Below are 27,305 nucleotides of genomic sequence, written 5' to 3' on the forward strand. Positions count from 1 at the left end.
TACGCTGAGTTATCTCAGCTTCAATACACAATAAAGGTGACAGTTTTTCTGGTAAAAGACTAAGTAAAATCTTGATATAACAATATTCTGTGGACAAAGAAAAATATCATATTAAGGTATTATTATTAAATTGAGAGACTTTGACATTGAATACTGACCATCGGAGCCACAACTAGATGCTCGATCAGCCGAGGCAAGCACACATTTTATCAGCTCATTTAATGTTCAATGAGTGGTTAAAAGTTGAAATTTGCACCCCCCCCCCTTCTGGTCAGGGGAAGACCTGCTTGCTCCCCTCACCCCACTTACGATCCTGTGACCATGGACCACCAGAAACTTCCATACTATAAAATTATTTACCGCACAGTGCTTTTGTGTTCTACACTGAAGGTATTAAGAAGTCATCAATGAATATGCAAATACACAAAAAATATAAAAACTCCTAATGCATTTTAACTCTTGGTTGCTCAGCGGAAAAAAGTATGTCTTTTCATTCAAACGTTTCTGACCACGACATTTGAAGTGAACAGGCATACTTTTTTCCTGCTGAGCAACCATGAGTTAAGATTTGATATTCAACTCAAGTGGCCATCTACCACATATTTTTTGAAACATTACACTTCACTCATAGTTTGAAAAATATGTGGTAGATGGCAGCACTATAACAAGCATTACACAGAAACAAGTTTCACGTTAGGTTCACAGCATGGACAAGCACATTCCAACATGTACCAATTCATTAGAAGTTCCACAGAGGAATATGGACGAGGTACATGTTTGGTGTAGTAGTAGTAGTAACCCAAGTGGGATACTCGGTCAGCATGTGATTAGTGGTTAAATACTTTTTCCTCTGAAGGCGATACCCATTTGTGTCAAAATGCATTAGGATTTTTTGTATTTTTTTTGTATTTGTCTTATTCGTTGATGACTTCTTAATATCCTTGGGCAAAGTTGATCAACTCTTCCATACACAGAGAGTAGCTTTGCGTCAACTTAATAAATACTTTTGAAAAGTAGATACCAATGTTTATTAAACATGCTCGAAAGAACAAAAACTGTTGAAGTCCGAATCGGGTTGTGCAGCGGGGGGGGGGGGGGGGAAAGAAGAGAAAAAAAGCAGGAAAGCAAAAGCACTGCAAATTTTTAAATTAAAATCACAGCAAACATAAGTCAAAGTGAGTAAACCTATGAGGACATACCTTGAAGAATTTTTGATTTTTTAGTAAAAGTATAGTTATCCTACATTGATGAATTTGATAATTCAAACTTTTCTGCTGTTCCTTTTTGAGCTTTGAATTAACAAAGTTTGTCTGTACGTCAGTATAGAACAGTGCAGTGCCAACGTGTGAAGATTGCAAAAAAAGGCAAAAATAAGAAAAAAAGTCCTGAAATAGTGTTTATCAATGAAAAACATGCACAAGGAAAAAACAGCAACAAGCAAAATGCATGTTAGTTTTGAGCAGTAACAAAAATGTCACATGCATTTACAAAAGTGCACATGGAAAAAAATGAAATTTAAAAAAAAGAAAGAAAACCTGTCTTATAAAATTAAAAAGCAAAATGGTCATTAGGAAAAACTCTGTGATAAATACTAGAAAGCATAAATATAAATATGCTAATGAAAATTAATTCCCTTGATGCCTCTGAAAAGACTAGTAAATTTGAGAAACTGTTAATAAAGAATAGGTTTTAAGGCATGATTATACATGAAATGACACAGTTCTGAAAATCTAAAATCCTGTATTTTGAAAAAAAATTTAAAAGTAAACAAATTGGAAAGATTTCTATGATACATGCAGTGGAACTTCGAATAACGAGTGGTTCAGTTAATGAGTAATTTGCATAACGAGCAAAAACTTTTGAACAAATTTTGACTCAGTTAACGAGCAGTGATTCACATTATGAGCAAAAAATTTACACTTTTTAATAGTTTCACTTTATCACACACACAACTGAGCCAATGTTTTTCGTTTCTCTTCCACACACGTACTGTGGAATTCTGAGTAATAAACACATACAACAGGAAAATTACCCAGCGAGGTAGCTGAAAAATATTCTCCCCTTCAGTCTCGAATTTCCAATCGGCAATTATCAATACATAATTTTCAAAATCAAAAAGCTTAAGACCAAAGAACTATTTCAGTGATGCTTCGCGATGACTCAGGGAACAAACCTTACCCTCCGAGAGTTTTGAAAAAACATTTCACACAACACCATGCACTACATCAAGATCATCAATATAGCCTGGGATGGAGCCACCAAGAGAAACCTTAAATTTGCTTGGAGAAAATTGTGGGCTGATTGCATTATTGAATGTGGCTTTGAGGGATTATTTCATGAATGTTAAAGTGTCAAAGAGGTTGTGTTCTTGGGAAAGACCATGTGACTAGAGGTGAATGAGGATGACATTCAAGAACTAGTGGAGGAACATAGCCAGGAGTTGACCACAGACAAAGTGATGAATCTCCATTACGTGCAAGAGTTTTTGGACAGGTTCTTGTCTGAAGATGAGAGAAATAGGAAGGAGTCTGTCACTTCAAATGAGATTAGAGAGATGAGAAAAGACTATTACCTCCTAGATACATGTATCTCTATGAGGTAATGGTAACCGAGCAAAATTTTGTATAAAAGACCCACCCAAGTAAAGCTGTAGCTGTGCGCGAGCAATGAATTTGTCCAATGACGATGCAATTTCTCATTTGCGTAGAATCTTCAAAAGGAGTCAAAAGCATTCATCATTCCATTATTTCCTTTCTAAATTGGTACAAAAAGAAAAAGATTGGTGAGCCAGCAGATTATTAATTAGTCCTAAAAAATGCTCTTCTTCTCGCTGGTCATTGCAAAATTATTGTATTAAATGTTTACTAATGGTGTGTTGCATTATTAAATAAATTAATATTATATTATATTATTGATGAAGAACTTTTATTAGTCATTGTTATAGGAATGAATAATTGTGAAATGAATCATCCAAGTTTGCATTATTTCCTATAGAAAAGTTTTATTCGTTATACAAGCAATTCGGTTAACGAGCACATCCACAGAATGAATTAAGCTTGTTAACCAAAGTTCCACTGTATTTAAGACAATGCACAAAATACTGCTCCAGAAAAATACTCAATATTGTCTAGTTTTGAAAATTATGGGGAAATATTTATCTAGCATTATTATAAGAACATTTTTTCAACTTCATCCAACAAATATATTTAAAAAAATATTTCTTGTTCACAATTCACTGTGGTATACTGATAAAGTATCAACTGAATGCAAATTAATTGATGAAAATAAAATATTTTTTCAATCTTAACGTATATATGAGTGTATATTTGCTAGAGATAAGATGACTCTTTACTTATATTGATGAATAATTTCTTTATGACTTAATTTTGCAGAAAGGAAAACCCCTGGCAAAGACAGAACGAATCTATACCGAAGTTAATGTTGCTTTTACAATCTTAGTGAACAAAAAGGCAAAACGTGATGATACTGGTACTTACAGTTTACTTTTGAAAAACAAACATGGCAGTGATAATGGATCCTGTAGAGTTTTAGTTGTTGGTTAGTATGGTTTTCAGAATTTAGCTATGGCGGTGCACTAAAACTTATCTATTTTTTTAACACGAAATCTTCATTTCCTTACTTTTTGTGAATAATTTTCATCAAAATGAATTAATAAATTATTTAGATAAGCCTGGTCCACCAGAGGGTCCACTTGATGTGACTGATGTTACACCAGAAACCTGTTCTTTATCATGGAGACCTCCAAAAGATGATGGTGGCAGCGCCATAACAAATTATGTAGTTGAAAAACAAGATCCTACCTCTCAAGTATGTTTTTTGGTACACTCATATGTTCGGCCAAAGTGATATCATTTCCAAGTTTGTGTATTTTGTGTTTTTTTTCTTTCTGTGAGCAGGCTTCTGGGATATACAGTTGAGTTCACTTATAACTAAAGCCTGGGAGTTTAGGCACTTATCAAAAATTGTGAATAATAGTCAGGCAGAAGGCACTAAAATGTTTTAAATAGGCACTAAAAAAAGAATTAATGGGAATATAAAGAATATAAATGGAAAAAGAACTGAAAACTGAGATATTAAGAACCTGAAAACTTTTTAAAAAATTGTTTGCACTTGCTCTAGCTATTTTAATAGCAGTTTATAATTATTAGCTAAGCTAAGTTTATAATATCTTGCCAAAAAATGTTTTTGTGGTTCATCAATGTCAGATTTGATTAATGAGGTCGATTAAATGAAGTCATTCAATTGAATACTAAATATGTAGGACCTGATGTATATATTAAACCTAATTAGGTAACATGCAGAATAATGCTAGCTAAAATTTGAGAATAATAACCAAGGCTGTAAAGCCAACACCTACTATAGCAGAAAGCCTCTGCGTGAAGCTTTGACGTCACTGAAGTTGTCTATTTCACCTGTAGCCATTGGATATAGCAGGCTTATTTATGCGAAATCTTTACCTTTTTATGCAGTATATTCAATGACTATAGTTGAAATGGATGACTTCAGTGACCTCAAGAGCTTCGAGCGGATGCTTTCTGCTATAGAATGTGTTGATAGAACCCTGTCAATCCCCACCCTGCCCAACTCTGTATAGGTGCTATTAGGTCAACCAATGGCCTCTTGAGACAGTCTCCAGTCAGTTGTCTATCTACAATGCATGAGAAAGGCATGATTTGCATCACATGGAGTGAAACAAAACTTTCAATCTTTCCCAGCTTTACTTACAAATTTGTTGCATTCGTCCGAAACAAAAATACTCATGTCTAACAGCATGTGGCCAAAGCATAGTTAATACATTAGTGAATAATTGTGGTTGTAAATCTGTTTGTTTTAATTAGAATCTTACAATCTCTATGTGAGTTTGATGCTATGTTGAGATTTCTATCTGAAAAAATTTTGCTATCTAAAGACTACACAGAGATGAAAAGTCTTTACCACTTCCATGCCTGACAACGCCAAGTTATCTGTCTCTCAGTCATGTACACCTATTTGCATTTAAATGAACCTAGAAGTGGGGAAAGGGTGCTTCCTGACAAGAATTCAGGGGCGTAGCCAGAAATTTCGTTCGGGGGGGGGACCAAAGTGACAGAACAATGGATTTGGCCATCTTTTTCCCTTTTTTCGGTCATTTTCTCACATTTCGGGGGGGGGGGACCAGACCCCCAAGTCCCCCCCCCCCCGCTACGCCCTTGCAAGAATTAATACCAAGAGTTTGGTATTAATTCTTGAATTGATAAAAAGAACAATTCTTTTGTAGTTTATATATTTACATATTACTTACATTTATACCGCTGTTATTACATATGTAGGTAGTAAGTAAAGTGGTAGTGCATTGGTATTACAAAGTTTCATTGAGCATAGAAGTAAAAGTCTTTTTAATCTCTGCTATGTAGTTGATTACCACCAAAGTCCTGTACCTTTTTATATTGTGTAAAATAAGTATATTCAGAAGTATATTTCATCAGAGAAGTATTTTCTTTTGATCACAGCAGTAAAACACCCTATTTTGGGGTGAATACAACTGTCTTATTCTGATGCACCAAATGTCACCATAGGCTTCACATAATCCTTGATGACATTCCTGAGAATTTTTGCCACAGGTCACCTTGATTTTTAATCTGTTATTGTAATTCAACTTTTGTTAAAATGCTTTAGAATGGTTAAGATGACACTCTCCACTTCAATCACGCCCAGTAACTATATTTCTCACTATAGCAAAATATTTCATTGGGACCATTATACTCATCACACCATTATACTCCACACATTGACATAAGCTCAGGGCCTGACTTTGACTTAATGGGGCCCTATGCAAAAGAGGTATTGGGGCCTAACTGTGGTTGAAGAGGTTTGGCATGTTAGCAAATACATTACATGTTCTTTGTGCACATATCAAAAAAAGGATATGCACTATTTCAAATTATGCTTTTTTTGTGCTCTCATATGAGCAAAATCATTGATAATGTCATCAAAATCAAATTTTTGAGATATCTCAGCTTCAATATACAATAAAGGTGGCAGTTTTTCTGGTAAAAGACTTGAGCGAAATGATGATTTTATCCTTTTTCATAAGAAGAATGATCTTTCTCTAGAACAGTTTGATATTGGTGATGTTGTCAATGATGTTTCAATGTTGTCTCAACATTTGGAAACGTCTCTTCCAAACTTTTAGCATTATTTTACATTTGTAGCATTGTGTCACCAACCTGAACTAAGGATGAAAATTGTTGCAGTTCATCTTAAAAGTGTTTGCAAGATCATATGCGTAAAATTTTCTATTGCTCATATATAAAAGTTTCATGAAGATTTGAGAATTCCATGTTGATCAAACATGCAAACTTTCTTGTCATCATTTCATAATAAAAAAATGTGAAAAATTGAGGAACCAAACAAAAGACTGTGACATGTTAAAACAAATTTTTATTGTGGAGTTAATATTGTAATAGGTGCATTTTGTACATGATGTGTAAAGGCTATTAATGATTAGTATAACATTAAAATTGATATTTAATAGGGTTTGCTAACAATGGAAACTTTGGGAATGGTATGATGTGATATAGGGGAAAATTTTTGATTTTCCAAAGTTTCATGAAATAAAATTTATAAAAATTTTAGTATAATGTATACTATATTATAAAAATTTGGGGGTCCCTTAAAACATAGTGCTCTGGGCAAATGCCCGTATTGCCAATGCGGAAATCGGACTCTGCATTAACTTCACCTAACACTGCCTACTTCTTTTATTTACCTGGTCTTCTTTGCTTTAAAATGAAGGACATTCTGGAAGCATTGTTGTAAATTTGGGTATAAATATATGTGGAGATATTGCATGACCTCATTAAATGAATGCCAAGATGAATGCATATTAGCATTCATTTGATCACTTGTAAACAACACGATAATTATTTTTATATTTTAAATAGATAAAGATCTTGAAAATGCATGTGAGTAGACTAAAATTGTAAAATTGTAATTTGAAGAGTTATGTAAAATAAAATAAAAAATTGGGTAAAAGATAGTAAATATGTTTATGAAGAAAGATGAGCTGCTATATATGAGAAAAAAGTAACAGCTAAAACTGTTTACAACAAATCAAGCTTTCAATAAACTAAAAGAAAACAAAAAAAAAAAAACAATAATAACAATGATGCAGAATAGCAATTCACAAGAAATGGATAATTTGATGTGTGAAAAGTGTAAAGGCCAAGTATTTGATAAGACTGAATTTGTTCTAATACAAAATTGGTCAGCAGTATATAGCCTACATCCAGAGCCGTCTTAAGAACATCGTGGGCCTCCAAGCCAAGTGGTTTTTGTGAGGCCCTACCTGCTAAATACAAATACAAATACAACGCCACAACAGGCAAAATGCCCAACGAGGTGGCTGATAAAAAGATGCCCATAAAAATATGGATGTCATATGTTTCAAAAATACAGCAACCCAATTAAAAATGCAATTAACACAAATTACAAACAATATATACACATGATAAAATATTATACAATGCCCATAAAGAATACTTATGGTTGTCTTATTCTAAGAATGGATAGCTTCTCGATTTACCCCAACATGTTTATCGTATTTCTTTTTAAACGTGTCAATTGTGTTACAATTTACTACCTCCGGGGGTAAGCTATTCCATTTATTAACAACCCTATTGGAGAAAAATTCCCTGCGACACCATAACCTTGCATTGTCCCTCACCAATCGATACTGGTGTCCCCTTGTAAAAGCAGTCGATTGGCGGTGTACTAAAAGTTCATGGTCCATCCTATCCATCCCATTGAAAATTTTGAACACTTCGATCATATCTCCTCGACACCTGCGTTCATCCAATGTAAACATACTAGTAAATTCTAGTAAATTTTAATCAGATTTCACTTTTATGAGGTCCCTCCACTCTTGAGGCTCCGGGCCCATGCATTAAGACAGCACTGCCTACATCCTGTCTGTACAGGGGGTTACAGAATCCAACGTCAGAAAAATGTCAAAAGCCATTTAATGACTACACTTGTAGAAAATGTGAAGACGACCAATCAAGCAAAAATGAGAAAACAACCAAAAACAATCAACTTCAAGACAGACTTAGCAAGATGGAATGAATCATGGATGATCTCAAATTGGAGATGAGGAATATAATAGAAGAAGCTACAAACAAAATGATAGAGAGAAAAAACAACTGGAGAAGGAAGTTCAAAATGTCATAAAGACGATTGAGTTCAATTCTACATGTGTTGAGGACTTTGGGGAAAAATAGAGGATTTGACAGAATTAGTACTGCATTTTAGTAAAGGAAGTAAAAATTAAAAATGAGAATTTTAAACTGGAAATGAAAGAAGTTAAATATGGTATAAACAAGTTGGAAATCAAGAGCATAAGAAACAACAAAGATAAATGGAATCCCAGAAATAAGGAATGAAAATATTAGCGTGATACTCCAAACAGTGAAAACATGCTCTTAGGTATCAATGATACTACAGAAAAAGAAAGTGCACACAGAGTACCTGCAAAAAAATAAATAAAACTAAACCAATCCTGGTGTGATTGAAAAATGATAAAGCAAAAAACTTATGGCTACAAAAGGCAAAGAGTCAATACAACCTAAAAGCTGACAAAATAAATCTCATCTTCAATGATATCAAAATATATATAAACAAACACTCTTGACAATAGAAAAAACAAGATCCTTTTTCATATGGTATGCCAAACAAAAATCTAGCTGCATTATAAGTTTTCTTGGGCAAAAGAGGGCAAGATGTCCCTTCAGAGAGATAAGAACTGAAAGATAAGGTGAATAAGTAATCAAGCGCAACTTCATGAATTAGAGTCAAGGCTACATGGAAACGAACATTGAAGACCTAATCGACACCCAGGAACAACAGCTTCTGGAGGAAGTCAAAGGAGTAAAAACTTTTTTAAATACATCAAACAATGTACAGGCAGCCTCGACTTTGACACATTTTGCTATTTTGCATATTTTAAAAATTCAATTTTGTAAAGATTTTTGTTGATAATATTTAAAGACTGGTTCACTTTTCATTTTGTGCTGGCAGTTGCAAAATATTGTAAAGATAAAAATTTACAATTTAGAGCATTGTTAATCTTAGACAATACTACAGGACACCCAAAATCTCTGCAGAATTTATACCCGGAACTCAATGTTGTTTCTTCCTTCCAATACTACCTGACTCATACAGCCCATGGACCAAACAGTGATAGCTCGATTACACAATATTATATGAGGATAATAAAATAAATCAGGCCATCAAGGCAACTGACAGGGAAGGTGGGCCTACATTAAGAGATTTTTGAAAGTACTACACTGGTGAAATAAATTAAGATAATTTGCGTATTTTATCGAATTTCATGAAAAGAACTGAACTCAATGTAAAACCACTGCTTCGAGACAAAAATGCAAATCTTGTACGTCAAATACGTAAGCATACACGTGTGTGTAGGTGGAGCCAGTAGAGAAACAGGCTTTATAAGCGCGCGTAAGATAAGACACATTTCGTTCGCTAGCACACCTCTGCGAATTTCTTGGTGTTATTTTGCAGCAATCGGTTAATTTCAAATTGTAACAGTAAAAATGCGTAACCACCAACGTTTAGATGATGGAATGAGGTGGCGAATTGTGGGGAGGCTAGAAGCAGGCCAATCTCAAGTCCAGATTTGTAGAGAGTTCAATTTAACGCCCAGCGTCGTGTGTAACTTGTGGAAACAGTTCCAGGATACCAGATCCATCGAGAGAAAGCCTGGGCAAGGTCGTCCAAGAGCCATGACGGCCAGAGAAGATTGCCATTTGTCGATTAAAGCGAGGCGTAACAGGAGTGCTACAGCTTCTCAGCTCTCTCGTGACTTGTATGCGGCCACAGGAACGCGTGTATCAAGGGTGACTGTTTCCAAAAGACTTCATGAGAGAGGGTTGTTTGCAAGAAAACCTGCTGTTTGCGTCCCGCTGACTTCTACGGACAGGAGAATCCGTTTATCATGGTGCAGAGAGCATAGAGATTGGAGTATGGATCAATGGGCGACCGTTCTCTTCACTGATGAGTCCCGGTTCAGCCTAAGCACCGATTCTCGCCGTACGTTCATATGGAGAGAACCAGGGACGCGCTACCTACCCTCCAATGTCCACAAAATCGACCATTATGGCGGAGGAGGTTTAATGGTCTGGGCAGGCATCATGTTGGATGGCCGCACACCTCTCCATGTCTTTGAAAGAGGCACTGTGACTGGTGTGAGGAATAGGGATGAGGTCTTGGAGCCCTATGTTCGCCTTTTCAGGGGTGCAGTTGGCCCTGAGTTCATTTTAATGGACGATAACGCGAGGCCACATAGAGCTCTTCTGCTCGATGATTTTCTAGAGAGTGAGGATATTCACCGGATGGATTGGCCAGCCAGATCTCCAGACCTTAACCCTATAGAGCATGTCTGGGACGCTCTGGGGAGGGCAATTACAACTCGCAACCCCCCTCCGGGAACTATCCAGGGAATGAAAACAGCGTTGCTGAACAAGTGGGACCAATTGCCACAGGAAATGATAAACTGCCTTATTTCAAGTATGAAATCACGCTGCGAGACCTGTATATCTGTAAGAGGGGACCATACCCCCTATTAACCCATTTTTTTGTTTATTCTGCAAACGCTGTTTCATACCTTCCGACTCCAATGAGTGTTACGCACGATAATGCGTTTGTATTATAATTATTGAATGGTTATTTGTTTTGTATTGTATCAATGTATGTACATATCAAATTTCATTAAAATCGGTACAGTAGTTCTAGAGATAATCGACCAGGTCTGCAAATTCTCTTAATTTCTTACACCAGTGTATAAAAAAATATATGGAACGCAATTAACAATATTGGCGGCTCGTGGGCTTGGAGTCAACAATGAAAGGTTCCTGAAAAGCATTATGTCCACAAATGATGAGTGTTTATATAAATTCTGAAGAAACTCTGGAAACTGCCACAGATGAAATAGTTAGCCTAATAAATGAACTAAACTTGGATATAACAATAAAGATGTTAATGAGGTGATTGAATCTCACTCAGTACCTCTGTCAAATGAATACTTATTTGAACAACAGGGGTTAAATGAAATACACTATGAAAGTGAGGAAGAAGAAGCTGATAAAATCGTCAAGACTTTGACAATCAAAAATATGAATGAAACTGAATGTATATCACAAGCATGTAGGGCGATTGAGAAAGATACAGCATGTTATAGAATACCTTATGAAGAAAAGAAAAAAAGAGTGGTATTCAACAAACCCAAAAATTTTATAAAGAAAATACATGAAATTAAATTAAACATGCCTCATTAACGTAATTATGTGTATTGTGCAATAAATATTTTAAAATACATGTACTTTTTTTGATTTTTTTTACATCCCTCTATTTTTGAACATTCAACATTAGCACACATTTTCAGGAACCAATTATATATGAAAGTTGAGGGCTGCCTGTACTCACATTCTTGATATTGAACATTTAAAATCTAAGAACAAATTTTGATAATTTTCCAGAGTTCTTAAGATCAGTAAATAAGCCGGTTGATGTATGTTTGTGTAAAATATGGATAGAAAGCGATAAAGTTTATAGCTATTACATGAAGGACATAGGAAATTTAATTGATTACAATTATCACAAAAACATGTACAATTGTTTATTAAACAATTAGGATTACAATTGTTTCATAAACAGTAGGACATATATCCAAAAGTAACAAGAATTTCTTTTTTAAAATTTGTGTATTTCATTTTTTTGCAAAAATTCTTCAACTCCCTTCAAAATACTCTCTATTAGAGCTAATGCACTTCTCAAGTCTTTTCTTCCATTGTTCTAACCTTTCTTTTAATTTGTCTGTTGTGATGCCAGAGAGTGCCTCCATCATTTTTGTTTGCACCTCAACCATGTTGGCAAAATGCTTTCATATTTCAGGTCCCTCTTCATCCATAGGAATAAAGAAAATTCACTGAGCTAATCAGGTGAATAGTCTGGATGGGGCACAGGAGTTATACTGTTTCTTGTTATTAATTGGTGCACTGTGTGAAATAGAGTGATGCAAAAACACAAGTCACATTTCTTTCACAAATTGGGTCTTTTCTTCACAGAGGAGTAATTATATATGTAAACAAAACAATACGGGAAAAACAATTCAAATTTGTAACAGCAGAAGATTTATGTATAAAACTCTCAGATTATGATATAGAAATATTGTATTATTGTATTGTATTTTATTTCATATTGAAGGCCCGTGGATTTTTTTTAGAATGATACAAGAGCATAGGGTTTCACTTTTAAATTCCTGCTGGAATAAACTCATAACAATAGAGAGAGGCAGTCTTTGATGACAGTGCCGTCTTAACGCATGGGCCTACCCGGTAATGGCCCGGAGGCCTCAAAAGAAGAGGGCCTCACAAAAATGAGAGAGAACTAATTGAAATTTTCTAGATTTTTCCAGGTAGGGCCTCAGAAAAACCTATTGGCTCGGGGCCCATGATGCTCTTAAGACGACCCTGTTTGATGGGCAGGCAGACCTTTAAAACGATACTACATAACATGAAAATTCAAGCATTTGCCATTTTCACTTCAAAATATAGAAAACAGAAATCAGCACCAGTGTAACAAGAAAAAACATAACTCTGACATAGAGATGTAAAATTTTCAAGAATAATCTTTCGGAGAATATTCTCATCAAGGAGAATATTCAAGAATATTCTCTGGTATTCTCTACTATTATAAATAACTTGAGAATATTCTTATAAGTTCTTGATGAGAATATTCTCCTGTTATTTATAATATAGTTACATATAATATACTTGAGAATATTCTCTGGAAGGACTACTTTCATAAATTACCGGGGAATATTCTTTTATAAAATTATAAGAATTATTCTGAAGTTATAAATAATAGTCCTTCCAGAAAATATTTTCGAATATTTTCCTCGATGAGAATATTCGGGACTGAACTCAGTTCTCAAATTAAGTTTAATAATATTTTAATTCTCAATTCTCAAATGGGTTTATTAATTTTAAAAAAAAGACCGCATTCTGTAATTTTCAGTTACCAAAATCTTTCCAGAGAGTATTATCAAGGATATATGTAATAACATGTATTATAATAAACAATCTCGATAAATAACTTGAGAATAATTATTGTTTTTGATAAGAATATTCTCTAGTAGTTTATAATAGTAGTCCTTTGAGGAAATATATTCTCAAGAATATTCTCTGTCCCCGTCTCTCTTCCCGTCAAGAAGATGGGTATATTGAAGTTTGTATACCACAATATTAAAGTTTGAAAGCAAGAAAATTAAACCAACAGGGCAGAATTGCACAACTTTTAAAGAAATGTGAGTGATACAGAATTTAAGTGTATGTGCATTGAAGAAAGCAACAGTTCTGTATCTTAGAATGAAGGTGATTATATAAGAATAGCTTCCTTTATCAATCAACTTTGATTTAATTTCTTTTGTTGTGAACTTATTTCTGAAAATTTATCTAATTTTAAAATAATTTTTTTTAATTTTTAATCTAAAGGTTTCTAAAATCTTTATAATGAAAATTTTAAAACCTCTCATCATGACCTGGAGAATATTGTGAGAATATTCTCGAACTAAAAGTTGTCATATTGGGGGGGTGATTATACCAACAATTGTTTTGTTGTAAATGTTTCAGGTAATGAAAACTGATTTATATTTCACAATATAAACAAAATTGGTAAAAAAATTAAAATTATTTAAAAGAAAAATGAATATTCTCGATTATTCTCCAATTTTTACATCCAGGACAATGTTCTCAGAATCTCTCTGGAGAATATTCTCACCTCACATCTCTACTCTGGCAACATGAATATGTCAGGGCCACACATACATGCAAAACACACATCCTGGTATGTACCAATTCATTAGAAATTCCTCAGAGGAATGTTTACAAGGTGCATGTATGGTCAAGTAGTGGTGCTAAGTATGGTCAAGTAGTGGTACTAAGTATGGTCAAGTAGTGGTACTAAGTATGGTCAAGTAGTGGTACTAAGTATGGTCAAGTAGTGGTACTAAGTATGGAAGACTGAATACCAAGCAGAAATGGATGAAGTTCTGAAAGAAAATTTACATACCTCTGTGGGAATTCAACTACCAACCTCTCACAATCCAAGTGAGTGCTCTTACCATTGAGCTACAGAGGACCAACAAGAACATATAGAGATCTATCTCTATATAGGAATACCTACAGGCAACATATAGAGAAAATTAATATGTCACCATCTGGGGGCTGTTATTGTTAAGAGCTATCGAGTCAGGAAGCTGTCCATTCGCAGCCCCACTGAGCACATATATTCAATCTAAGGGAAGAAAATGTTGGTTGGTTCTCTGTAGCTTAATGGTAATGACAACTCTCCCTCAGGCATGTGAATTTTCTTTCCGAATTTTGTCCATCTCTGATTGATATCCAGTTCTCCATACTTTGTATGAACAGTGGAGAGTGACATGAAATTTCTCTCAATTAGAAGTAGTCTTTCAAGGGTTTGACAGACGTTAAAGGTCTTAGGCTAGTTCTAGTCTAAGATGCTTTGGTATACATACTGCTCATATTGAGAGACATGATTTGTGTATCAAATCACAATGTTTAAACATTTTTCGCTCATCTTGCAAAACAATTAGTTACTCATATTTGCAAGGTTTTACTGCACATGGATAATTGTTGCTTTTATTCTATACATTTACTGTCTAAGGGTTCTGCAAAAAAATCTTGGTCTGCGCGAGCCCTGCCAAATATCTCATGTATAGGTCCTGTGACATTCATATATTTCATGGGCATTTTTTTTCAATTTCAGCCCTTGTTGGACAATTTGCTTGTTGTGGCTTTTGTGTCTTTATTTTGTGTGAGTTTAAAATGTTTTTGAACTTTCTAGATCTGGTCGAAGCTGAGTAGTTATGTCCGAGGGTGCCATTATGATGTTATGGGCCTAGAACATAAAAAGAAATATCATTTCAGAGTTTGTGCAGAAAACAAATATGGAGTTGGCTCCCCGCTCGATACTGATAGGCTTGTTGTGGCAAAATTTTCATTTGGTAAGGAGTCATTTTCAGTTTTTGAGAATTTTGTATTGATTTTATAAATTGGTTATACAGTGAAACTTCCCAACAGTGGTCACTAAGAGGAAAGTGAAAATGTAGCTGTTATTGGGAGGTTACTGTTGTTAAAAGGTTTGTTAATTTTAATAAAAGTTTTTGATTGTATGTAAAATTAGACCAATCCAGACTATAATTATTTAAAAGAAACAGTTTGGTAACATGTAAAGCCTATAACATTTATTTCACATTGAGTATATCTGTAGTTTGTGATTTTGAGCATTATTTTTAACTAGCTATAATACCCGGTACTGCCAGAGTTTTCCTCCATGTATTGGCAGCATTAAAAAAGTGACAAATAATTATAAAGGTATATATATATGTCTGAAACACTTTGTTAGGGAACCACAGAAAAACCAAAGTAAGCATTCCAAAAATCATTTTTGGAGCCCAGGAACCATTGTTGCCAGACATTGTTTTGCTCATTCCAGGCATTTGTTACGGCTCTGACAAACTTGAAGTAGCTTGTCATTCAAGTCTGGTTCTGTTTGGTATATATGCAAAATTTTACAGAGATTGGTCTAAAATTGTAGATTTGTACACAGGGCCGCAACTAGATGCTTAGTCACCCTGGGCAAGTGCGCCTTTTGATGCCCCCTTGTAATGTTGAAGGGCAGGTTTCAGAATGAAATTTGTGCCCCCCCCCACCCGGGTCTATCGCCTGGGACATGAGACCTGCCTGCTCCCCCCCCCCTAGTAGCGGCTCTGAACATACACACATAGACACACAGCCAGACAAACAAAAAATAATTTACATATGTATAGAATGTTGGAAAATTGGACACTATTCTGGTGTCTAGCTGTCAAGTTCTTTTGTGCTAGTCTTCTGATGCTTTTGTTTTGTACTTAAAAGTAAACATTTTGGAAGAATTGTGCTAAATAAACTCATTCTAGTTGTTGTAGGTTTTGAGTTCGGGGAAAGAAAAATCCCCTGAGGCTAAATGTTGAAGTTGATTTTTCTAATTATATGCATCATTCTTCTCTAGTTTTCATGTCAAAAATTGGTTATTGTTTCAAAATCCTTGTTCAGAGGTTAACCTTCATGTTGATCTAATAGGATGTATTCCGTTCTATGAAAATTTGGGCCCTGTTCAGAGGTGGCTGTTATAGGAGGTTTCACTGTATCAATTTATAATATACTCATCCTAATTTGGAATGCTGTGGATATGTTTCTGATTATATGAAATGCAGTTTGGTACCTTTATAATTAAAAGTGATTAATTCAAGTGACTAGTTAATTAATAAGTCAATAAGATTAGTTAATTCAGTATCAGACAGTTTATGTGTAATGTGCTCAGAGAATTGATTAGTTTTGTTTAATTTTTACCTAAATGAATAATAAATATGTTGATTTCCATAACATTTATAGCAAAAAAATCAGGTCCATCAAAATAATAAAAGACCTATTACCATAAATCATTTTACGAAAAATAAATTGAAAGCTTGTTATTACAGAAATCTTAAGAGGGTTTGAAAACATGTCAATGAAGGTGGCACTTGAGAAAAAAAATGGTGCTAATCAGAAAGTAATAATAATAATTGTTGCAGGGATGTACTTCCAATGTAAAACTAGATATTTTTTTTAGAATAGAATATTTTCTGCCTTTCATATAAAATGTGATCATAGAAATGATTCGGTTTGTTTTACATACAAATGGTGATTGAGGAGGTTCTTTCAAGAAGAGCTATTCATAGGCACTACTTCACCGAACACCAACTCTGGTCACATTGCTGTATTGCAATTTGCTGCCATTAATGAGATTGGTTAGAAATGAAGGTGCTGTCTATCATGGCCACCTCAGGTTTGTTAGGGAAAATATCTTATCTACATCCTCCCTCTGGTGTGAACCTGGGACCATGATAGCAACTTTCACGGTGGTAGATGAGCATCTTACTGTATAACAACTGTTACTATCTGTGTTATGGCTGTCCAATACCAACATTTTATTAACAAATTTTTCTTCAAATATTTTCATGATTTTTTAAGGCAAGTCTGGTGCCCCAACTGTTGAATCAGAGAGAGTGCAAATTCACCACCAGTCGATGAAGCATCTAGTTGCAGTCTTGAGCAATGCTACTTTAATGCATAGTGAAACCTACAACGATTCTTGATATAAGGATAAATCCCTCTACTATAATATTTTTTCAAGTCTTGTTTAAAAATGTCTATACTCTAATGTTAAACTGCTGCCTCTCGATATAATGATAATCCCTCTACAACTATATTTTTTCTTGGTCTGCAGAGTATGGTTATATCAAGGTTTTCACTAGATATACAATTGTTTTGACAATTGGCATCATCATATTAATTATAATTAATTAATATTAATATTTTAATAATAAAATACAAATATAATTTATATTAATTTTTTCAAGATATTTAAATCACCTTACCCCTTGAGTGCCTCCATGCCAAATTTTACATCTTCTTGGGTAGGGCATATCACACTTCTTTTATGCATACATCTCACCAAGGATTTCTTTCCATGCTAGAAAGTCATCAGTCACATCTTTAATGTCTAGTTCATTTGTCAGGTGTTGATGAAAATTTAAAATTGCTATAGAATTGGAGCATGTTTAATCCATTGTAGATCTTAGATATGACTTCAGGTGCTTCAAAGGGGAAAACGATCTCTCTGCTGTGCGTGTGATAATTGTAATTGGCAGAAATAATCTAATTAACTTAATCAGTTCTGGTAGCATTGTCATAAGATAATTTTTTCTCTTTAAAAAATAAATAACAGAGTGAAAACTTTTGAAAGACAGGAAATTTAATTCTCCTCTGTGTATATCGAGTAACATACCACAATGGAGTTTTAGCCATTCTGTGGATCCATGTCCTCCTTAGAGAAGTGTGCTATGATAGTAATATCACTTGTTTCACCAATGATGAATTCTTCACAATGCTTAAGAAGCTTTTCACTCTCAGGTCAGATCTTGATTTCACTTCTTACTGGACAACTGTGTCGATCATTTCAAAATATTTCGGGTGATACAGTTGAATGGGATCTTTATGTGTGTCTTCGTTCATTTGTTTTAGAATTTTTTTTGGACAGAAAAGAGTAGGTTCTGAAATTCTAAATTTATAAGCCTTTTCTTTCATGTTTCCCCAGAATTATTCAAAAGTAGCTTCACTTCTAAAATACCACAAGCGGGTTATTAAAGTTGGTATCACAACTATGGCTTCTTGGAAGCCCAAGTTTTTCTTTTGAAGTGCAGTCTTTATGGAATCAGTGTGACAAAACAATTTGGTTAACAAGTTGAGGTGAAATAAAAAAATTAAATGTTCATTTATAAAAGAAACCGTTTGCTTTACTCCCAGCATCAGACATTTCAGTATGAGATTGCTCTGAAATAAATTCAAGAAGTTTGTTATAATTAGAGAAACATAACAAATTGTCTTTCTTGTTGGGCAAAATGGTCGTAAATTCATTTCTTAACGAAAAATAACCTGCTGATTTGATCTTAGAAATTATTCAGTTCAAAATTGAATTACTAATAAGCATTAACATCTTGTTACATATGTGTCATGCTATATCCATTCCCTTTCTTTTTGAAGTGGGCGCAGTAGCCCAGGTCGATAAGATGCTACCAAAGGATGTTTAGAGGTGTCGCGAGATTGATACCCAGTTTGTCCTTGTCAGAAAACTTTCCTGACACAGGGGGTACCATAAAAATGGCAACAAGACCGCAGGAAAAAATTGCTACCGCAAGGAGTCCCCCATCGAGGATTTCGCACAGCAACCCCTTTCCTGAAACAATGGATATCTCCTCACTTAGCCAGTTTCCTGTATCTGTCATACCTAGATGTGTTAATTTTTTTTTTTTAACACAATCAATTGTAACAGGCACACAAATGACTCTACGTAGTGGTGCCTTCATACATTTTGTCAGAATATACACGACAGCTCGTTTGCCTGAGAATGTTGGATCAGTCACATTGTCATTTATGCTGCCTATTTGTTGAAATTCTATTCTATACTTTTATCAGTATTCCATTCATCTTTCTATTGTTCACCACAGGGTGAAGACTGCTTCCTCCTCTGAAGTTCTATCTTTCCTTTCTTTTTTGCCTGGATTGTGTCTGCCTTTTCAGGGGAAAAAAGAAGTTCACAGCATTGAAAACACAACGCGAGTGTTTGTGGTATGTGAAAACAGTTGACCAATTCATTGCCCCCTTCAGGAAAAAAGTCTCACCATGTACTCATATTATCGGTACATGCATATGCATAAGCGGAGATAGACTTGGAAGTGTGGGGGGCACGATAATGATGATGTCAATCCATTTATCAGTATTCCATTCATCTTTCTATTGTTCACCACAGGGTGAAGACTGCTCCCTCCTCTGAAGTTCTATCTTTCCTTTCTTTTTTGCCTGGATTGTATCTGCCTTTTCAGGGGAAAAAAAGAAGTTCACAGCATTGAAAACACAAAGCGAGTGTTTGTGGTATGTGAAAACAGTTGACCAATTCATTGCCCCCTTCAGGAAAAAAGTCTCACCATGTACTCATATTATCGGTACATGCATATGCATAGGCGGAGATAGACTTGGAAGTGTGGGGGGCACGATAATGATGATGTCAATTCATATATACATATATACATTAGATCAGTCGACTCCACCTTTGACACTAGGGGGGCAATGCCCCCCACGTCCCCCGTATCTCCGCCCATGTGCATATGACGTGAAAACATCAAACACGAACTCCAAGAAAGCAACAGCCATATGTAGAAAACATGGAAGGTCCTGAATTATCATGGGGGGGGGGGGTGCTGAAGTAACCTAAGCTTCTAGGTTCCGGCACTTATGGTTTCTGCAGGAAGAGAAAAATCCCAGCATGTGCATTAGGACTGTTTTCATATTTTCACCAAACCACACCTTCCTAGCTTCATTTGTTTATGCAGGAGAAATTATGGTTGGATACTTTTTGAACAATATACTCTTATATACAGTAAAACCTAGATAAGTCATCACCTCAAATTATCGAAAAATCATGACGGCTTAAGTGGAGTGCCATCAGTTTTAATGTGCATTGTTGTGAAAATCGTATAAATTTAAAGTAATATGACATTTCTTAAAATATGAATCAGAATAACAATATTAATAAAATTTACACATTGTGAAAGAAAAAATAATAGCAATTTTTTATCTTTTTTTATCTCTTATTACTTAAATTATTGTGGTAAAATGTACTGTACACTTTGATTTATACTAGCAATTTTTAATTTAGACTAACAGAGCAACTGTTAGAATAGGTAGCTTTTCTTCATAATAGAAACTCTCTATTGCACATTAATTTTACATATACATCAAATTTAATTTTAAGTAATCTCGAACACTTTTGACTTGGTGGAGGTGCCTTGGGCAGGGAAAAGTAAACAGAAGACCTCAACTAGGGAAAGAATGACTGATTTTTTTCAACAAAGATATTTCATTTAAATTTCAAGCCCTAAATTAGTAGAGTCGATGCTTTCTATGATAATTTATTATCCATAGCCGTTGCACTTTGACTTAAACTTGATTAATTTAATTCTTCAATTTACATAATTTTTGATTTTCTTGCACTATATGTAATCTTTGACATATCAATAAATTTTGGTTTTGCCGGAGATGGAGGCGAAGTGCTTATGCTGCTTCTTGCGACAGAGCCTGGGTGTCTTGCAGTTTCTCCAGTAGAGCCCATGCAGAAATGAGATCTAGCTTGAACAGTCTCCAAAAACCTTAGTCGTCAAATGAACTTCCCCAGCATAACTTTCATTACTACAATAAACTGTTCCGTTTGAGTATATAGGATTTTATGGTGACTTTTAAGCATATGGTGATGTTGTTAAAAAGCTCTTTTTTTAATGGGAGCCATAAAAATAGTCTGTTCCTCTTTCTCAAACTTTTTCATAGTGACGAGTTAACCGAAATTAGCGACGAGTAAACGAGGGTTTAATAGCATTATTGTCTATGAAAGCTGTAAGGGCCTGAAGAAAAATGACGACTTAACTGGAGTGATGGCTTATCAGGGTGACGACTTAACGAAGTCTTACTATATATATATATATAAAAGTTTGAAAAGGTGGTTAAAGTTCTATGGTGGATTTTTGAAAATTGTGGTACAATATAAAAAAAAATCCAGTGAAGAAAAGGAACATCTGTTATAGTTAGGCCTCCTTAAGCAAACGTTGGAGAAAATGTAAGAAATAAAATTCTAATACAACTCCATCCCCCTTCAATCAAAAATATGTGAATGTTGGAATATTTGCACTTCTCTCTATAAAAAAAAATCACCCTATTTATAAAATGTGAGTAAAAATTGACTTTGCTTGTGAAATCCTAAATTCTTGCCACTTTTTATGAGGTAAAATAATCAAACCCCACACATGAAAATTTCAAAACTTTAAAAACTGGTAAAGAATCTTAATGATTTCATTCCCAGATATCTCAACAAGTTTTCATTCAAATGTTATGAATGAATTTCTTTTGGTATAACAACAAGGCTGAAATCTCTTCATTTAGACAGAGTAGCAGCCATGATCTGGTTAGGAGAAGTAGGTATTATGAAGAGAGGCAAAAATTTTACTCTTCATTTGTCTCAGAATGAGCGCCATGTGTGTGTGTATGTGTTACAGTGAGAAAAAACATTAAAAAACATTTGTTAGCTTAATACAAGCTCTGCATCAGTGTAACTGCTGTGCATTTTTTGGATACACTAACTTTCATGACTCATACTCTATAAACAGATGTGTCAGAAAACACAGATGAATCCCTTATGACGAACACAGATATTATGAATTTTGACATATAATGAAGGTTTTACATTCACAATGAATTTCGTATTGCTTATGTATAGTGAATATTTTTGCTGTTTTTTTCCAATTTCTTGTATAAGCAAGTTCAACTGTACTTACAAAATGCCCACAGTGAATTCTGAATCGTTGGATTGTAACAATTAATTAATAGTTGAATTATATACAACAATGTTGATTGTCAATTTCTCTGAAAACATATTTTTGTAAACAAAAATTAATGTAGGCCCCACAACAGTTTAAGCAGTTCAAGTGTCCAATATTTTGTTTATGAAAACGTGAGAACTGCAGCAGGTAAGCCAAGAAATACTGCAATTGACATTTTTGATTGGGAGGCCATATAAAAGTTTTAATTTTTGTACTTCTCTTAAATGTTATTGTATTAAGGTTCCACTATTGCAGCTAATTTTTTTTTTTGCTGATATTTTTAAATTTATCAGTTTAATTAAGACCTTTCCTTTGTAACACTCTTTACTAAACATTCCTAATATAATCAACTACAGAAGAATTTTCTTTTTTATATAAGGATCTGATTATGCTGCCAACAGCCTTGATTTTATGTAGTTTTAATAGCAATTAAAGTTACAATAATTCAATTACTTTTCACCATACTTTAAAAATTTGATACTAAATAATTGAAATTTTAAAAAAATAGTGCATAAATATTTATACTAACTTTTGATCTTTCAAGTCAAACAATTCACTTATTTTTTTGCATATATTGTGTGTTTAAAATAACAGATGTACCTGGACCTCCAAGCACGCCTTTGATCAATGATTATGATGGAAGTAATGTAAATCTCAGCTGGGATTCTCCAGTTTCTGATGGTGGCTCACGAATCCAAGGTTACCATGTAGAATTTTGTGATATGTTGGATGGCAGATGGCGTACTGCAAATGAATTCATTGTTAAAGATACAAGTTACACAGGTATAACTTTTACATGTGCAATTAAATATGCTCTGTCAAGTCCTGTATTCCACTGAGTAAAATATATTAGATCAGAAATGGCAACAAAATTCAACTGAAGATATATTTAATCACTTTTTAGCTTACCAAGGATTGATTCTGATACATAATGATATATAGCACTTGTTGTTTTTTCTTCTTATATATTATAACCCAGTTTAACAAAACCTTTAGTTAACATTTTCATGAGATTAGTCAACCTTTTCACAATTTCTTTTGATGTATATTTTGTTAATATATTTTTTGTTTTTGATATGCCTTTGCAATTTATAAATTTGTATTGTATGGATTTCCAGAGAAAGATCATCAGAATATATTGTCCTGCAGTTCACCAAAATAGGGCTTGCTATCTACTAGTTGATCATGACCTATGGGGTGTAGACCCATGCACTAGATGGTGAATTATTTATATTTAGTCATTTTATTCACATGGATGGGGGAACTATGGCCTTCCGGGCTGGTCCTAGAAACTCTGCTGCCTGAGGTGAATAATATTTTGCCGCCCTTATAAGATACAGACTCAGAAACAATTCTGATAACAGACTTAAGGAGAACAGATAGAGATATAGAGAACAGATCTAGTATGTGTGTTGACTGAGGAACTACCGGAATGTTCTGACTGCCCGAAATACACAGAAATGGGCAGTCGGCCTTAGCCCTTGGTTGTTCCAACGGCTAAGCATTGGATGCATATTGTATGCGTATTGAATGCTGCATCCTGCAGCAGTGCCCCTAAGTTGAGATCTTTGGGGGGGGGGAGCCCAAGCCAGATTTTTCACAGGTCCCCATATAGTGACTTTATAGTGTGCAAAAAACAAAAAAAAAGAAATTAATTACCTCGGTCCTCGTCAGCCCCCTACTGTGCTTCTCTCCTCGAGTGAATGGAGCATTAACTATCAGAATTGGAAAATCGGCTAGCACTATGCTTTTTTTATCTCACACAATGGTTTTGGCTCTCGTATAAGCAACATTTCCTCTAATTGTTTTTATTTTACTTGCGCATATATGTTGTGTCTGTTCACGGTAATGCAATCAGTGAAAAATGGGCTCATTTGTGCTCATGCTATTTAGACAGTGTTTTCTTCTGATGCACATCACTGTCTAGTGATGCGCATGCATAGATTTCGATGGAAAACTGCCAATTTTGACAGCCGATCATTGAACTGAAGGAACAAAATGCTTGATCACTCTCACCTCCCTTCATTCAACTATGTTCTAGGCTCTTTTGCTCTGTTTTGAGCCCATTATTGCTATGCATCCCAGCATTTCGCAACGCAACACAGCCATTGTGCACACGGCTTAACATTGGTCAATATTGTGTTCAGTAGTTTCGCAACCACAAATCCTGTTTTCAACATGTGCAGGTGCACCCGCAGAGCTTGTTTCAGAAAGTTTTGTTGTAGGTGCTGAAGGAACCCAATATGACGAAAACATTAGTATGAAAGTGTAGGGTTGCTCCAGACGTCCATATATATGACCCATAAGTGCATATGCAGGGATGGATTTCATTGAATATTCATGATTTACTGAAGGCTTAGGCGACCTTGCAAAGTTTCTTGGGTTCATGGAAGGAATACAGATGGGGGTGATAGGGATGATCGCCCTTCCCCACCCCCTTCTGTTCATTAAAAATTGTATTCCCCCCCCCCCCACATTCTAAAAACAACCTAAATCCGCTTATGCATATGGGGGATGGGCAGGATTATGTGGCTTGAACCCTTTGGGGGTTCAGTTTCTACGGAGAGTTGTGTTTAAATGAACTTTAAATTTAAAAGTTTTTAAAACTAAAAAAAAAATAATTTTGAGTATTTTTTATTATTTTCGGCAGGGGTCCCCCTTCTCCTCCGTGGTGAAGCTCAACATTCATCACTACTGAGAAACTTTGTGCCAATGTTGGCATGTCTGCATATAATCAGAGCTCATCACATTGAATCAATGTTTGTCTATTATTTATGTTTCTATAAATATGACTCCTATAAAATAAATTAATAAATGCCAGGACTCTACCAAATTTGCCAGGACTTGCTGAAAGTTACAAAAGATTAAAATTGATTTGTTATCAAATGTTTTTTATTCTGTAAATTCACTCACATTTCCCCATTTTATTAAGACCCTTTCCCTCTGTTTTATTAACACAAACTACAAACTAGGGGGGGGGGTTGAGATTCACAGTTTGGAAATCACTTATATAAGGAAACAGTCCAGCATGGTTCATTTTATTGAATGAGAAAAATTCACCAAAAAGTCACTGAATTTTGCTTTTAGTATATGGTAGACACCCTGTCAAATTAATTTTGATGGAACAGTGGAACACAACTAACTGTAACTAATCACATTCATTATATGATTGGATTAGGATTACAGCTATTGTTGTGTGTTAAATGTGTATAGGACCATCTTAACAGCATCATATGCTCATAAACTGAGTAATGCACTGGTGCCCTTTTAAATACAATTGATGCAAGTTATAATGACCCCACATTATAGAGACCATTCCATTACAAGGACCGGTAGGATAAGGCCCAAAAGTTTTCATAGAATGACTATCATATATGTTTTACTTTCGGTATAACAACCCTCCCAATATAACGTCCATTGTTGACGGGGTGAAGAGACTTGTTATATCATTGACTGCATAATGTGATTGGTTAGAAGCTAATCCTACCTTTCTCACTCTGTAATTTCTGACTAATAGTGAAAAGTTTTCTGGAGCAAATTATGCAGTTAAAATGTCTAAATGTTTAATGTCTAATGTTTATATTATAATAAAGTTGTAACAGCATTGAAATATTGATATATTTTTTGACAACTATATATATACTTTTTTATTGCAGTGACAAATTTGATTGAAAATCATGACTATCAGTTTCGAGTCAAAGCCAAGAATGCAGCTGGTCTTGGGCAGGCTAGTTCTCCAACAAGCACAATGAAATTAAAAAAGAAATTCAGTATGTACACATTCCTTTGAAATTTTTCTGTAATTGTTATAACTTTTACCTTTACTAATTGTTGTACCGTTAACTCAGTTTTTGGCTATACATTTTTTTGCATTTAAATTGTGCTGCATATCAGTGATTCTTTATTTTTATACGTGCTTATGAAACAAAATTCAAAAAAATTCTGATAGTGAGAATCATGTAGAGGTAAAGGACAAAGGATACATACTTTCAGACTGTCCCGAATGCACTATGGAAGGATTGAGAGTTGTGGTGACATGTGTAAGTTGTTACAAAAGAGAAATGAGCAGCGGATAGGAGTGTTCATGTTCAGGTGAGTTGGAAGCAGTATGGCAAGTGACATGTGTCCTATACATGGCCAAATAATGAAGTATGTGCTATCACGCACTGTAAGTGCACACCATATCATAACCATTTACAGAGAGTCTAAGGTGATAGTATCATATGTCCAGTTTTAGTTATGGTTAGCAATAATTTTCAAAACTGGTTGGAATCAGTTGGTGTGATAAGTTAATGGGAAAAACTCAGGACAAATCTATTCTTTGTTTTGCATGACATCATATCCTTTGCACAAAAGAAACAAATTTGCTTCTCATACCCTCTCTGATTCACATACAAAGTGAGTGAAACCATTACTTTCACAAATAAATGGCTTTCAGAGAGTATACAAGTGGAAGATGTGCCTGTCATCATTTGCTGAAAAAAGATGGGCATTGAAGAAAGCGGTGAGGGATAGTATGTATATCTAGAAAGTGATGACTGATTGCATATTCCCACCACACAGGTCATGCAATCTGTGTCATTCAAGGTTTTCCAGTATCCCCAACTGTTCTCTTTAGTTTCCTGTGAGTATTGTTCACAAAAGTTTATTTTTGTGGATTTTTTGCTGATTTAAAATGAACTGTCTGATTATAAATTCCTGCTGACTGTGAAGTGCAGGGAATTATTCTTGAATGTTCAAAAAGTGAATTCTGCAGAAATTCATCATCAATTAAAGGAAGTGTATGGCGGTACAATAATGAATGAAAGAAATGTGAGAAAAGCTGATGTACAATGTTTAATGAAGGATGAACTAATGTGCATGGAGATACTCACATTGTATGCCCTCACTCATTATAGATACTTTCTATGTGAGGTCAATGACAATCGAATAACTCCCTCCCCCCCCCCCCACTTTGGCAGGATTTTTAATCAGACAGTTCATTCTAAATTAGCATGGAATTTGCAAAAATAAACTTATGTAACCAAAACTCACAGAAAACTAAACAGGATAGTTGGGGATACAGGACGACCTTGAATGACAAAAATCGCTGACCTATGTGTGCAGGGATACGCAATCAGTCATTACTTTCTAGATAACCTACATACTATCCCTTAGCACTTTCTTCAACACTGTTCTTTTTTCAGCAAATGATGACATGCAC

At 34.7% G+C, this 27,305-nt stretch overlaps 1 protein-coding gene across 4 annotated transcripts in view; it reads left to right on the forward strand.

Moving 5' to 3' along the window:
- The window catches only part of LOC149065606 (twitchin-like), an 834,903-nt gene that overhangs the window by 630,252 nt on the left and 177,346 nt on the right, over positions 1-27,305 (forward strand). For all 4 annotated transcript variants that reach the window (XM_089253452.1, XM_089253454.1, XM_089253453.1 and 1 more), the window contains 5 exons: positions 3,393-3,558; positions 3,686-3,828; positions 14,941-15,100; positions 22,697-22,885; positions 25,759-25,872. In XM_089253452.1, the coding sequence (XP_089109578.1) occupies positions 3,393-3,558; positions 3,686-3,828; positions 14,941-15,100; positions 22,697-22,885; positions 25,759-25,872 (772 nt within the window). The remainder of the gene's footprint in view (positions 1-3,392; positions 3,559-3,685; positions 3,829-14,940; positions 15,101-22,696; positions 22,886-25,758; positions 25,873-27,305) is intronic.

Source organism: Pholcus phalangioides, unplaced genomic scaffold (genome assembly GCF_987345545.1).
Source record: "Pholcus phalangioides strain wild (caught in Gottingen) unplaced genomic scaffold, Ppha-v1.0 ptg000039l_1, whole genome shotgun sequence".
NCBI lineage: Eukaryota > Metazoa > Arthropoda > Arachnida > Araneae > Pholcidae > Pholcus > Pholcus phalangioides.